Source organism: Onychomys torridus, chromosome 8 (genome assembly GCF_903995425.1).
Source record: "Onychomys torridus chromosome 8, mOncTor1.1, whole genome shotgun sequence".
Classification (NCBI taxonomy): Eukaryota; Metazoa; Chordata; class Mammalia; order Rodentia; family Cricetidae; genus Onychomys; species Onychomys torridus.
The window spans coordinates 10,800,789-10,813,974 of NC_050450.1; the positions used below are offsets into that span (position 1 = coordinate 10,800,789).

At 43.0% G+C, this 13,186-nt stretch overlaps 1 protein-coding gene across 1 annotated transcript in view; it reads left to right on the forward strand.

Moving 5' to 3' along the window:
* Grin2a (glutamate ionotropic receptor NMDA type subunit 2A) overlaps positions 1 to 13,186 on the forward strand; it is a 410,670-nt gene that overhangs the window by 330,898 nt on the left and 66,586 nt on the right. Inside the window, exons 8-10 of the mRNA XM_036198178.1 lie at positions 15 to 168; positions 6,000 to 6,125; positions 10,143 to 10,372. Of these exons, the coding sequence (XP_036054071.1) occupies positions 15 to 168; positions 6,000 to 6,125; positions 10,143 to 10,372 (510 nt within the window). The remainder of the gene's footprint in view (positions 1 to 14; positions 169 to 5,999; positions 6,126 to 10,142; positions 10,373 to 13,186) is intronic.

The window sequence follows — 13,186 nt, forward strand, 5'->3', positions numbered from 1 at the left end:
TTTCTTCCATCCAGGTTGTCTATCAGCGAGCGGTCATGGCCGTGGGCTCGCTCACCATCAATGAGGAGCGTTCAGAAGTGGTGGACTTCTCGGTGCCCTTTGTGGAGACAGGAATCAGTGTCATGGTCTCCAGGAGCAATGGCACTGTCTCCCCTTCTGCTTTTCTCGGTATGTGAATATCATAGAAATAGCTTCCCTGGGGGAACATGGGTGTTCTGGGCTGGGAAACTGCCTCAGTTTGTAAGGAGCCTGCTGTGTGAGCATAAGGACCTGAGTTTGTTCCCCAGGTTACATGTGAACTCTTCCAGCTAATGGCCACCCTATCCCCTCAGCTCATTTTTTTTCATTTATCTTTGACTTGGGCATTTTTTGCTGATAAATATCATCACATATATAGATATTGGTCTTGGTTATGTAGAATGAAAATTAATATATTGCTAAAACCAGGAAAACATTTTAAAAAATGAATTAACCTGTCTGTTGACAGTTAATTTAAATAAGCCTGTAGGTTTTGATTCACCATCCACACACACCTACTTTCCAATAATCATTTGTTTATTAGAAGTAATGGAAACTGCTGAGTGATTTGTTCCAGTACTATAATAAACAGAAATAGTCTGAGGAATATACATTGATATAGAATTAATAGATTTGTATTTTAAAGTACATCTATTCTTCTTGCCATATAATTTAAAATAGAAAGTGCTTTCAACTTTCCTTCTAACAATTTCATAAATGTGTTTACATAAAAGACAGTCAAGGTGGAGTTACTCTTCCATTGTCCACTCGCCATGAGCACAAGACTGTTTGTGTGCTGGCGTCCCGGTGGGAGTCAGAGAAACTTCCTGGCACACAGCCAAGCACAATTAATTTCTTCTTTAAAGTGACTATGTGCTTATTATAAATTATTTTCTAGAAGTTATCTTGTTGAACATCATGAAGTTCAGATTATTAACTTTTCCCTGATATTCCCACATAAATGAGTTTGTCCATATTTGGGATGGCAAAGACAGATGTTTGTCTTGGGATGAAAACTCTAGGAGCAGGGGAAAATGGTTTAATTAAGGTCAACTAAATTTCTTACACTTTTCTAGAGACAGGAAAACATCATTAAGGAAAATCACAAGGGCTGGAGAAATGGCTCAGTGGTTAAGAGCACTTTACTGCTCTTGCAGAAGATCTGAGTTCAGTTTTTTTTAAAAAATATTATTTTATAATTCATTTAATTTTACATATCAGCCACGATTCCCCTGTTCTCCCTCTTCCCACCCCCGTCTTCCCCCTTAATATGCCCCCATTCCCACCTCCTCCAAGGCAAGGTCTCCCCTGGCGAGTCAGTCCAGTCTGGTAGATTCAGTAGAGGCAGGTCCAGTCCCCTCCTCCCTACACCAAGAATGAGCAAAGTATCTCTGCATAGGCCCTAGGTTCCAAAACGCCAGCTCATGCACTAAGGACAGGTCTTGGTCCCACTGCCTGGGGACCTCCTGAACAATTCAAGCTAATCAACTTATCTAGAGGGCCTGGTCCAGTTCCATGGGGGCTCCTCAGCTATTGGTTCACAGTTCATATGTTTCTGCTAGTTTGGCTATTTGGCCCTGTGCTTTTTCCAATCATGATCACAATATCCCTTGCTCATATAATCCCTCCTCTCTTGTCAATTGGACTCCTGGAGCTGCACCTGGGGCTTAGATATGGATCTCTGCATTTGTTCCATCAGTCACTGGATGAGAGTTCTAGCATGACAGTTAGGGTGTTTGGCCATCCAATCACTAGAGTAGGTCAGCTCAGGCACCCTCTCGACTATTGCCAGTTGTCTATAGTGGAGGTATCTTTGTGGATTTCTGGGGACCTCTCTAGCACTCTTTCTCTTCCTATTCCCATAGGGTCTTCATTTATCATGATATCTCTTTCCTTGTTCTCCCACTCTGTTCCTGACCCAGCTGGGACCTCCCGCTCCCCTAAACTCTCTCCCAATCCTTTCCCTCTATTACCCCCACTCACCCCCAGTTTCCTCATGCAGATCTCATCGATTTCTCTGTCGTTGGGCGATCCCTGTGTCTTTCTTAGGGTCCTCTTTACTAGGTAGCCTCCCTGGAGTTATCCTTTGCTTTACTTCTAGTATCTACTTATGAGTGCTCAGTTCTTAACACCCATATGGCACCTATGATGGCCTGTACTTCCAGTTACAGAGAAGCTGATGCCCTCTTCTGGCCTTCATGGGCCCTGCATGCACTGGTGCACATAGACATACCCAACCACAAACACATACACATGGAATAAATGAATTACAAACTCACACAGACTTGTGGATAGCAACTTCAAACCTACAATCTTGCTCCCCAAGCCTTTATTTACATCACACCAGCAGCCGGTATCACTGCCAAGCCACTTTCCCTTGGGTACAATGTTGACTAACAGGATTTTTGGAGACTGCTTTATTCACAGCAGCATATAGAATGACTATTTTCATTTCTGATAATCCAATTAAGCTGTGGAAATCCTTGCCACTCACTGCATTTGAGTTTTGTACTTGTTACTTCAGTTTCTCCAACCTTTGTTGGTCTAATAACAAGCTTGAGAAAGACACATCTTGTTATGTTCTCCCCTTTGTCCTTTTGATTGACAGATGCATATCTGGAGGGAGTCTCATTACACCAGCAAAATGCAACAGGCTCATCCTGCAAGTAACGCAGGTTCTTAGTCTTTATGAGATGGGTGTTTGATTAGCTTCCCTGGCTTATTTTTCCTGCATTGCCCACCAGACTGTTTGACATAACACAGCTCTTCTTGGGGTTAAGAAAAGATGGGGGAAGCACCGACTCCATGCAGAAATGTAGAAAGAAATGCATCTCTTTTCACACAATGCCCATGTCCTACACCAGAGAGAACTTTTCTCCAGTGCAGTCAGAGATGAAGAGTATCAAGTGGCTTGTCTCATAAAAATGGGTGACCGGCATTGAGTCTGGCCTCAACCTTTGGTAGACTTTAAATCTCACCTATGTCTGTAGACTATTTCCATTGGAAGTCAACTCTTTTGCCCAATTTAACACTCCTTCTTCATACTGTCTCTTTAAAAATAAAATAAATGGTTCAGGAGGGAGCTGCTTTTAATGCTGTTTTCATGCAGTAAGCTTAAAATATTTCTCCTGGTCTCCAGATTACATCCCTGTCTGATTGACTATGCACCCCTTATTTACAGACATCATGTGCAGGTTTTGAAAGTCATAATGAGCCGAGCTAAGCTACATTTTTCCATTCATGGGCTCAGCCATGCGGAGAGCCTAAACACTCCAAGTCTGATTGTGCCGCTCTTCATTATTTCCTATTCTCTCTCCCCACAAACTCCATTAACTCACTTGGGAAACATTGGGCAGGTAATGCTGCTGAGCTTTTGTGTGAAACCATAACCAGGCAGCTCTTCAAGGACAAAGATGACATCTTGTGATATTTCCATCCAGTTCATTCTACAAGCTTGCCGAGTAGGCTAGATTCTTACATCTGTAGAAATGCTATCCTTGAGTCTTCCACACTGAAGTTCCTTCAGAAATAAATGTTGAGTATGTTTTAAACTATTGGACGATATAACTCAGAGCAATTTAAGATATTTTTGGGTCACCCCTCAGGTGCTATGGACTGGTCCACTCTGTGTGTTTGCGTGTGTGTGTGTGTGTGTGTGTGTGTGTGTGTGTGTGTGTGTGTGTGTGTGGTCTGCAAGTAGCAGGGCACAGACAGGTACTTCATCTATTAAAACCAGAATACTGGGTCAATAAGGTGACTCAGTGGGTAAAGGGACTCACCACCAAGCCTAACCACTGAGTTCAATCCCAGGGCCCCGCAGGGTGGAAAGAAAGAATTGATTTCTGAAAGTTGTCTGATAGCCTCCACAAATGTTTTTTGGCAAGCACACACACACACACACACACACACACACACACACACACACACACACACTACATATTTATGACATACACAAAATAAATAAATAAAAACTCAATAAAATTTAAAATCATACTCCTGAAGCAGAGCCCTTGATTTCTGAGGCATGAACACAAGTCAAGAGACTAATGGTGTCACCTTCAAGTGAGGAAACCTTTGGATCATTGGCTGGGATCAGTTTTCGGACTAGTATGTTAGTGATTAGTATGTATTCTGCCAAAAAAGATCTGCTGGAGCTTTAAAAATTCTAACACATGAACAGTAGTGATATACCGTTAATTTTTATGATGTTATCAGGTCCTACAGAGAGATGGGAGTTAATTAGTAAGTGTGATTTTATTAACTGAAGGTGCTTTTTTGGCACTGGGGATGGCACATCACTTATCATTTTTGGCTTTAATTGTGGAGTCAGTCATTCCATCCACTATGTGGTGTGTGTACACAGCATTTAAGAGGCAGTGTCAAAGGCTTTCCCCAGGAAAACTCGTGAACTCGTCATATGTCCCAGCAAGTACACCCTATTTGCAGAATTACTTTCACATCTTTATTCTTGATGATTAAATAATTTTTTGATTTCCTAATTATCCATCTACTTATCTTCCTTTTGGATGCACCTCATTACCGGGTTGCAGTGATTCCAGGAACATAATGTTATTTATTACTCTAGCTGAAATCAGCTAAGATAAATTTCAGTTGCAGCCTTGATTCCTTGAGCTCATTTTTGTGTTAAACAAGGAAGCTGTCCCATCACATGTTGCCCTTTAACACACTCACACTATTGAAAATTGTGTCCCAAACCAGGCTCTAAATTATCCAGTGTCATTAAGGCTTAGACACACTACTTCCTTGCTGTACATTAAGATTATCTCTTTGGAATCTGCCTGTGTCAGTGACCCACAGGTTCTATTCCTGACTGGCATTAGCACTTCATAAAACTTGTAAAAATGGTAAGCATTTACCATCAAGTGGCATTGTCATGCTCATTATGTTTTACTCTCAAAAGTGTTTCTTCTGGGGAAAATGACTTTCAGTTAATTTGTGTCTGTGGGTAATATACTCCCCACGATGCAATCACTTGGAGACATGTTCATTAAGATTTTTTTTTTTTTTTTGCTGAATTTTCTAGCCCATCTATATCATGCATGATAACACAGCTTTAATCAGCTAATTTTTATATTCTCAATCAGGTTAAGTGGAAGTGTTCATTTATAGACAGGATTTCTGACATTTGTAGAATGTTGTAAGACTTAGAAACCTTGTGCCCCACATGCTTCTGAAACACCTGCCTACTGCCCAAGTTACATACAGTGAACTATTAAGATGACTTGTAAGGGAAGCAACTATTTACCCATCCAAGGCTTCATCACCTCTGCTCTATATGATGTCTGATGGAATTATTCCATGAATGTAATAGCTCAGAATGGCTTTTGGTTGTAGTTAAGCCCATCACCCACCTCAGTAAGACATGTAGGCCACAGGGATCTCATCCATCTGCATCAGAGGGTGGTAAATTGTGACTTCTAATATTCTTGCCAAGTCCATGATTCTATCATCCTTTGTAACAGGTTATAATTTTTCATCTACTTTTGAAATTCCCCACACATCCTCACCACTAGTATATAATAATACAAATGAAAATAAAAATTAAAACCACACATTTGTAGCATCCATGTACTACCTATTTGAGTCTGGCTTGTTTCTTCTCAGCATTGGTTTTCTAGATGGTTCTATGATTAGGTGGGGCCCTGTGACCTGTTTGTTTGCAGTCTAAGATATTCATTCTCATCTTATCATTCTTTTTTGCTTATATTATCCTTGACCTGGTTTGTATAATGTCACATTCTCTTCTCTATTTTTATTATCTCATGTACAGTTTTATGAAGTATCTCAAATCATTTTATAAAGAATGGTTTCACATATGAATAAAAATGACCAGCTTCTTTGGAATGATCAGATTTGATGACACCAAGTTCCATAAGCTTTTGGGTGGGTGAATGGGTTTCCTGCTGGGGCTGAGGAAGAACTGACTGATTATGCATATGGCCTTATCTCTTTCCCTGTAGAACCCTTCAGTGCCTCTGTCTGGGTGATGATGTTTGTGATGCTGCTCATTGTCTCTGCCATTGCTGTCTTTGTTTTTGAATACTTCAGTCCTGTTGGATACAACAGAAACTTAGCCAAAGGGAAAGGTAAGGATGCCTTCATAAGCCTGGTACAAGGTGAATGCTGTTTCAGGGCCAGGAAGGTGGCTCAGGGTGTAAGGTGCTTGCCATGCAAGCATGACGACCTGAGTTCACATCTCCAGCACCCATGTAAAAGCCAGATGCCATTGAGCACCCATAATCAGCACTGGAGGTAATGGAGCAGAAACAGGCAGATTCCAGGGACTTTGCTCATCAGCCAGTGTAGCCAGTTGGTGAGCCCAGATTCAATGAGATCTTGTCTCAAAAAATAGGGTGTGGAATTATAGAGGGAAGATGCTCAACGTTGAACTCAGGCTTCCATGTGGGCATGTGTGTGAGCTGCACAGCTGAACGCACCCACATGCAGATATGTGCATAACACACGTACGCACATACATAGATAGAGACAGAGAGACAGAGGAAGAGGGAGAGAAAGAGAGAGAGAGAGACTTTTAGAGCATTTTACCACACATTGCTGAGTTGTTGTGGTGAATCTTCATAAGAATAGTGTTGACACATTGATAGGACAAGTATGATCTGTTTAAGCATGAAACATTTTAATTTTATTATAATTCGAGGTCAATAGTGGTTAGGTAAAAATCATTGATATTCAATTTGTTGAAAAAACAGAGTTGAAGGGTTTTGGCAATTTATTTTAAAATGTAGATCAAAAGAAATATTAAAGTCACAGCAAGTCTCAATTTCAATCTATGCAAATAAAATGACTCAATAGATTCGACTTTAAGAACATTCTTCAAACTAGTGAATCTTATTTGCATTAGTTTGACAATAAATGTAACTATAAAGTGGTGTATTTCCCCAGAGTTAAATTTTTCCCTGATGGTGCTGATTGTAGTGTACTGTACTTGATAAGAATTGGTAAGTGGAAAGTGGAATTTAAAGATATTCTTTGGTTATAACTCACTAAGAGGCTTGCTAAACACATCATGTCATTTTGAGTAGATTTCCCTTAATGCACGGCACCTTTGTAAGTGGATGTTATTAGAAAGCATCAAATCCCTTTCCCCCAAACTGACTTGTTATTGCAGAGACACAAGACCTTGGGAGCAGGAACAGAGCTCAGGGCTACAGTCATTGCCCAGCATGTGCAAGTCTCTCAAGTTTGGTGCTCCTGCCACAAAAATGAAGACCTTGGTGTCTCAAATATCCCTCCAGAACAGGACATCCTTTAATTCAACACATACACATGTGACTTGAAAGATTTAATACTAGAAACAGTTAAGAGGTCTTGGAAATTTATTAGGGACATTGTTTCATTAGAATCTTTCTACTTCTTAACTACTGAAGAGCAGCGAACACTACAGAAGCAATCTCCCAAACCACGAAAGGGCCATACATAAGTGTGTGTCTAAGTAAGGGCTGAACCATGAAGGACCTTTCAACTCAGTGGGAAAGGTGATTTCTTGTGATGGTCATACAAAGGTGAAGCAGGACTTCCACCAACAGAGCAGTTGTGCCCTCACATAGACCACGAATGGATATTTACCGAGTCTGTTCTGTGTGTCAAGTCCCATGTGGCTGCAGGTGACAAGGTGAATCAGATGGAGGCCTCCTAGGCTTTAGTGGGGAGACAAGAGGTGAGCACATTGATTATATCACAGATAGTAAGTGCAGGAAGAGCACAAAGCCAGACTCACGCCATGGTGAGGGATGGAGCATGGAGACCAGGAAGGGATCAAACCAGCGAGGTTCAGCTGAGGTCGAAAGGAAGCATTTATCTGTGAGAAAAACAGAAAAGAGCATTCAATTAGAAGCAGCCACCCACAGGAAAGTCTGGAGCTAGAATCCATCCTGACATGTTGAAGAAACAGAGGATGAAAGCAGGCCTGGTGGTGGAGTCTTGTCATCGCAGCTACTACCGTAGTGGCTGGGGCAGAAGTCCACACTCAAGGCCATCCTGGGTTACAAAGCCTGGTCTGGGGAAGTTGTAACAAACCTTTGAGAAGGACTGAGGATGCAGCTCAATGGCAGAGTGCTTGCCTAGTGTGTACAGGGCCCTGGGCTCCACTCCCAGCAGTACAAACAAGCCAACAAAAAATAAAATATGGAAGACATGAAATTGGGAGGAAGATGCAATGGGGGTTCTTCAGGGGAGTGGGAAGTAAGGGATGGATATGGTTAAAATACATTGTATTTATCTATGGAATTTCAAAGATAACAAACCAAAAAGATTAGGGTAGTTTGGACTAGGTTAAAGGCTATAAGGTGGAAACAGGTAGTTATACTGGTGATACATCCTGGAGAATAAAAAGGATTTGAAGATCATTTTCTTCAGCGGTTCATCCCTTGGACAGAACACACTAGAAGAGTACCATAAGAAAACCATCAAAAGGATATGAAACAAGCTAGCCTACAACCCTCATCTCTTCCCCACTTGCCCCCTGTGTCCTGCTCCCGTGCATGTGACAGCTCAGGAAATAAGAACACTTCGTTTCTCTGCAAAGTGTTTTCTTTTACATTTCACTGCATTTTATGGGTTAAGTTACATAGTGCAGTAACAGTATTCACACATCAGGATTCCCCAAAGTGTCCAGAGGATCCTCCTCTCAGCTGCCTGTGTCTGACTCTTAAATGGCTGCCACTTCTGGTCAGCCTTTCTGTAATTAAGTAGCTGATGAAGTCAGCAAGATTGACTCATGAGTTCCTGACCTCTTGGGAATAAGTCCAGAAAATCATAAAACTAGGCAAAGAGAATTGTGGGAGATTGAGATAGAGAATTACAGGGTTAACCACCTTCTCCTTTGTGTGTTGAGAATTACAGGGTTAACCACCTTCTTCATGTGTTGAGAATTATAGGGTTAACTGCCTTCTCCTTCATACGTTGCATGGTGGGCACTGTGGGTATGTGGGAGTGAGTCTGGTCTCCAGTGAAGGAAGAGTCTTCTCTTAGGTCCCTGCCCAGAGTGTCCTAACTCCCATCCAAGCGAATCCTCTCCTGCTACTTTATTGCCCACTCAGCTAACATTGCTAGCTGAGGTCTCGGTAGATCATTTTGTCATATCTTCAGTTACTTAAATGACATAAAAATTAACCTTCTGCTTAAAGAAAACATTTTTCTCTCTCAGAGTGAGGGCACAAATTGATTTTTTTTCTGGTACAAGGCAAAGTCTTGAAAACCCTCACTTGAGTGGTTTACCGTCCTCATGTGCCCTATCCCAATAAATTTCCACACATCGTTCTGCCTCCCAGGTAAACCTGTCTCAAGGAACACTTAAAAACTGAAAGGGACACACTGCCGAGAGGATTCGGGGTGCGAGGGAAAGGGATGGCATGTCCGTCCATTCTCAGTGACCTCCAGCGAAATGTCTCCCTTCTGTGAAGTGTGGGAAAATTAGGCTCTATTGTTCTGTTCCTGAACTCCTCCATTTGAAAGGAGTTTGATTTGTATATTGTGCACACTTTACATGTGAATTGAACTGGAGCAATTTCCAGGGACAACTGAATTCGAACCCTAAGCATGCTCTTGCCAGATTGAATGGCTCTTAGGGACAGCCAAGAGTGAAGCACTCCCCATCCCATGTACATGCTTCTGCAGGCTTCCTTTACATTTACTTTATGTATTTTAATTATTTGAGAATTTCACAAATGCATACAATGTGTTTTGATCAAAACTACCCCCAATTCTCTCTCCTTCAAGTTCTCCTTTAATTTTTTTTAAGGAATTTGGCTTCTCCAAATGGAAACCAAATCCAAATTTAAAAACATGTCCTAACACCACTTTTCACGGAAACCCCCACTTTGCATAACTCTTTTCTTTTTAAGGCATGTGGTAAAATCCAGTTAGATAGAAATGTGAGGAAAATGTAAATTATCTTAAGGCAAAAAGAAGTGACTGCAGAAAGGTTCTGGGGACAATGGAAAAGCATGACTCTAATGAATGTCTGTCTTCCACCTTCCAGTGCTACTGGTGACTGCCATTGTGCACATACCACCCCCCCCCACACACACACACGAGTGTGCACTCTTAGAGAATGCTGTGACCGTTCTTTCTGCCACTTGCAGCTCCCCACGGGCCTTCTTTTACAATTGGAAAAGCTATATGGCTTCTCTGGGGCCTGGTCTTCAACAACTCCGTGCCGGTCCAGAATCCTAAAGGCACAACCAGCAAGATCATGGTGTCAGTGTGGGCCTTCTTTGCTGTCATTTTCCTGGCCAGCTACACAGCCAACCTGGCTGCCTTCATGATCCAAGAGGAGTTTGTGGACCAAGTGACAGGCCTCAGTGACAAGAAGGTAAGGAGACCCCCTTGCCTTGCTGACTGAGGTCCCCTGCTAACTGCCATTCTCGAAAGGGGTGATTCAGATAATTAAGGGCTCAACGGTCTACTCTATAGCTCAAAAGCAGGATATTTCTTCCATAAATTGCGTATTCATGAAATAGAGATGCCATCTTAAACGCCACTGCCTGGTGTGTAAGAGATTCTGGATCCCAGCTTCTCTGTGTGGTCCCTTCTCACATTTATAATCTCTTCTTAAGGATGCTTACACTGAGGCTCTGCAGCTCCAGATCACCCTGAAGCATTGGTGGAAACTCAGGGATTTGATCCTGAGGAAGGTGTGCTGCCGGACAAGAAGCAACTGGGAGAAGAGCTGTGGGGACCCCTTGCCCTCTGGGAACTCAAATAGGTCTTATATGACATTTAAAAAAGTCATCCCTAAACTCTATCCAGAGACAATTACTGTGTCTGTTCTTTACTGTACAATCAAGTCAGCCTGGTTGGTGGCACTTCCAACTCTCTGGAATGAGCACAGAGGTGTCTCTCCCCATCTGTTTCTTCTTAGCTGTAATTCAACAATCTTGCCCCAGTAAGCTGGGCTTTATAGCACCCGCTCTCCCCATCCTTCTTCTTCATCCTCCTTCCCTGTCCTCCCTTCTCGTCCTCCCTCCTGGTTCTCCCTTCTGGTCCTCTCTCCAGGTCCCCTTTCCCTATCCTCTTTCTCAATACCCTCTCCCTGTCCCCTCTCCCTGTCTTCTCTCCCCCCCACCCCCGCCCCGCACTGGATCCCAGGGAGGGCTGTGTGGGTTGAATGCCTATTCAGAAGCCTCGAGGAGGATGAAGAGAGGTAAAATGGGTTCATTCTCCTATTGAAATTTTAGCTCAGGAAACAAATCCTGACTTGCTAAACTCAGCAGTACTGAGCCTGCAGCGCAGCAGAGATTTTCTGTCTTGTGTGTGAGGATAATTTGTCTCTTTATAAAACGTCCCTGTCGTATCTTGTTGACATAGTCTGCATCTACCCTTTCAGATTCATCAACAAACTGCTGAGTAGAAAATCAGTCTGTGAAAAGCCTTTGCAGCTTATCCATACACTCTTGGAGAAAGGGGTACACGGTGTCCTAGAAACAGAGAGACAGCAAGAGGGTCAAAGATGGAGTCACCTTCACAAGCATGACTTAGGAGTGCCTGGCCTTTCTCAGAGGGCTGGAAAACTTGCACACCACTGGGTAGCTGCCCTTCCAGTCTTACCTTTGCCCACACATATCCTTCCTCTTGCTCACCAATCTCCGTCCCATTCCCACACACCCCAGGCTCATTCCCGGCTGGGCACCTTTGGCCTTCCTGGGCCTGTGTGTGGGCTGTCTCACCCCGATTTTCTCCTGGCTGCTCTTCCTTGAATTTCAGGTTGAAGAGAAAATATCAAGCCCTCAGAGAGATCTTTCCTGACTACTGGAGTGAGCTTGGCAGACTGAGCCAGAGCTCTGGAGAAACCTTTGTTTTTAGTAGGAAGAAATAAACAGTGCACAGGTAAACATCAGAGGAAAGGGAATTGCCAGGCAGGGAAGGAACTTAAGAGGTTATGTTGATAAGACTAATGTTGTCTCAGGAAAGAAGGGCTCAGAGTTGGTCAGTCAGTTTGTCTGTCTTTTTTTCTTTGATTTTTCAGTAGTGAGGTTGAATCTAGAGTCACTGTCTACTCCAGGAGTGCTCTGGTACTGAGCTACATCTCCAGCATTCTTTACTCTCTGCTTTGAGACAGGGCCTCACTACATTGCCCAGGTTGGCTGTGAACTCATTCTGGTCTAGAAAATCTTTGAACTTATAATCTTGTTCAGTTTCTTGAGTAGTTGGAATGAGATACCTGTGCCTCAAGGCTCTGGTAGAAAAGTCCTTTTTATAGCAATTCTAGCACTTAGGGGGTGTTTGGTATGAGTGTCAGTCGAATGCATAAATGCATGTATGCTATGTTAGACATGTGTACCCCTCACTTGAGTCCACTAGAACCTCTCCAGATCTGTATCCCCAGCACTTTACCTGCTCTGTGCATGCTTTGCTGCTAACGGCTCATAGCAAAGGTCTTTGGTGCTACAATGGTAGAATTGAGGTCACCTGTAATCAATATGAGCAGTACAAAGCCCAGGTGCTCCCCCACTCTTCAGATGGACAAATGGAGGCATGTGGACTCTGCAGAATAGCCACAGAATCACGCAGAGATACAGACTTTGCCTCTGTCAGACCACCAGACAGACCCTTGGCCAGCTTCCTGCCCACTTTAACACCCCTCTTCCTGTTTGCTTTGCACTGGAGTCTGTGTTTATTAAGTCATTATCATCTACATGTTTGACTCATGGTTTAGATGTGAGAGCCCCATCTGAGGCAAGGGGCATCCACAGGCCACCAAGGTATTGCATCTAGAGGCAGAAAAGATAGATCTCCATTTCCTTTCTACCAGGACTAGCCACATCATGTGACCTCACTGCCTGCTGGTTCTTCTCTGTTAATCTAGGGTTCACCCTTTTGGAGAAGGTCAAAAGATGCTGGAATTGTGCATATGCCTTTGTCCTAATTAGCTTTCTGTTGTCCTGGCAAAACACTGACCAAAAACAACATAGCCATTACCAAGGAAACCCAGGATGGGGGCTGAAGGCAGGAACCTGGAGGCAAGAACTGAAGCAGAGACCGTAGAGGAGTGTTGCTTAGTGGTTGCTTCTAGGTTCATGTTTAGTTGCCTTATAAATAGGAACACTTGCACAGGGTGAGCTGGACCCCCTTCACTGATTAGCAATTAAGAAAAGGTTCCTCAGGCATCCCCTAAGACAAATCTGAT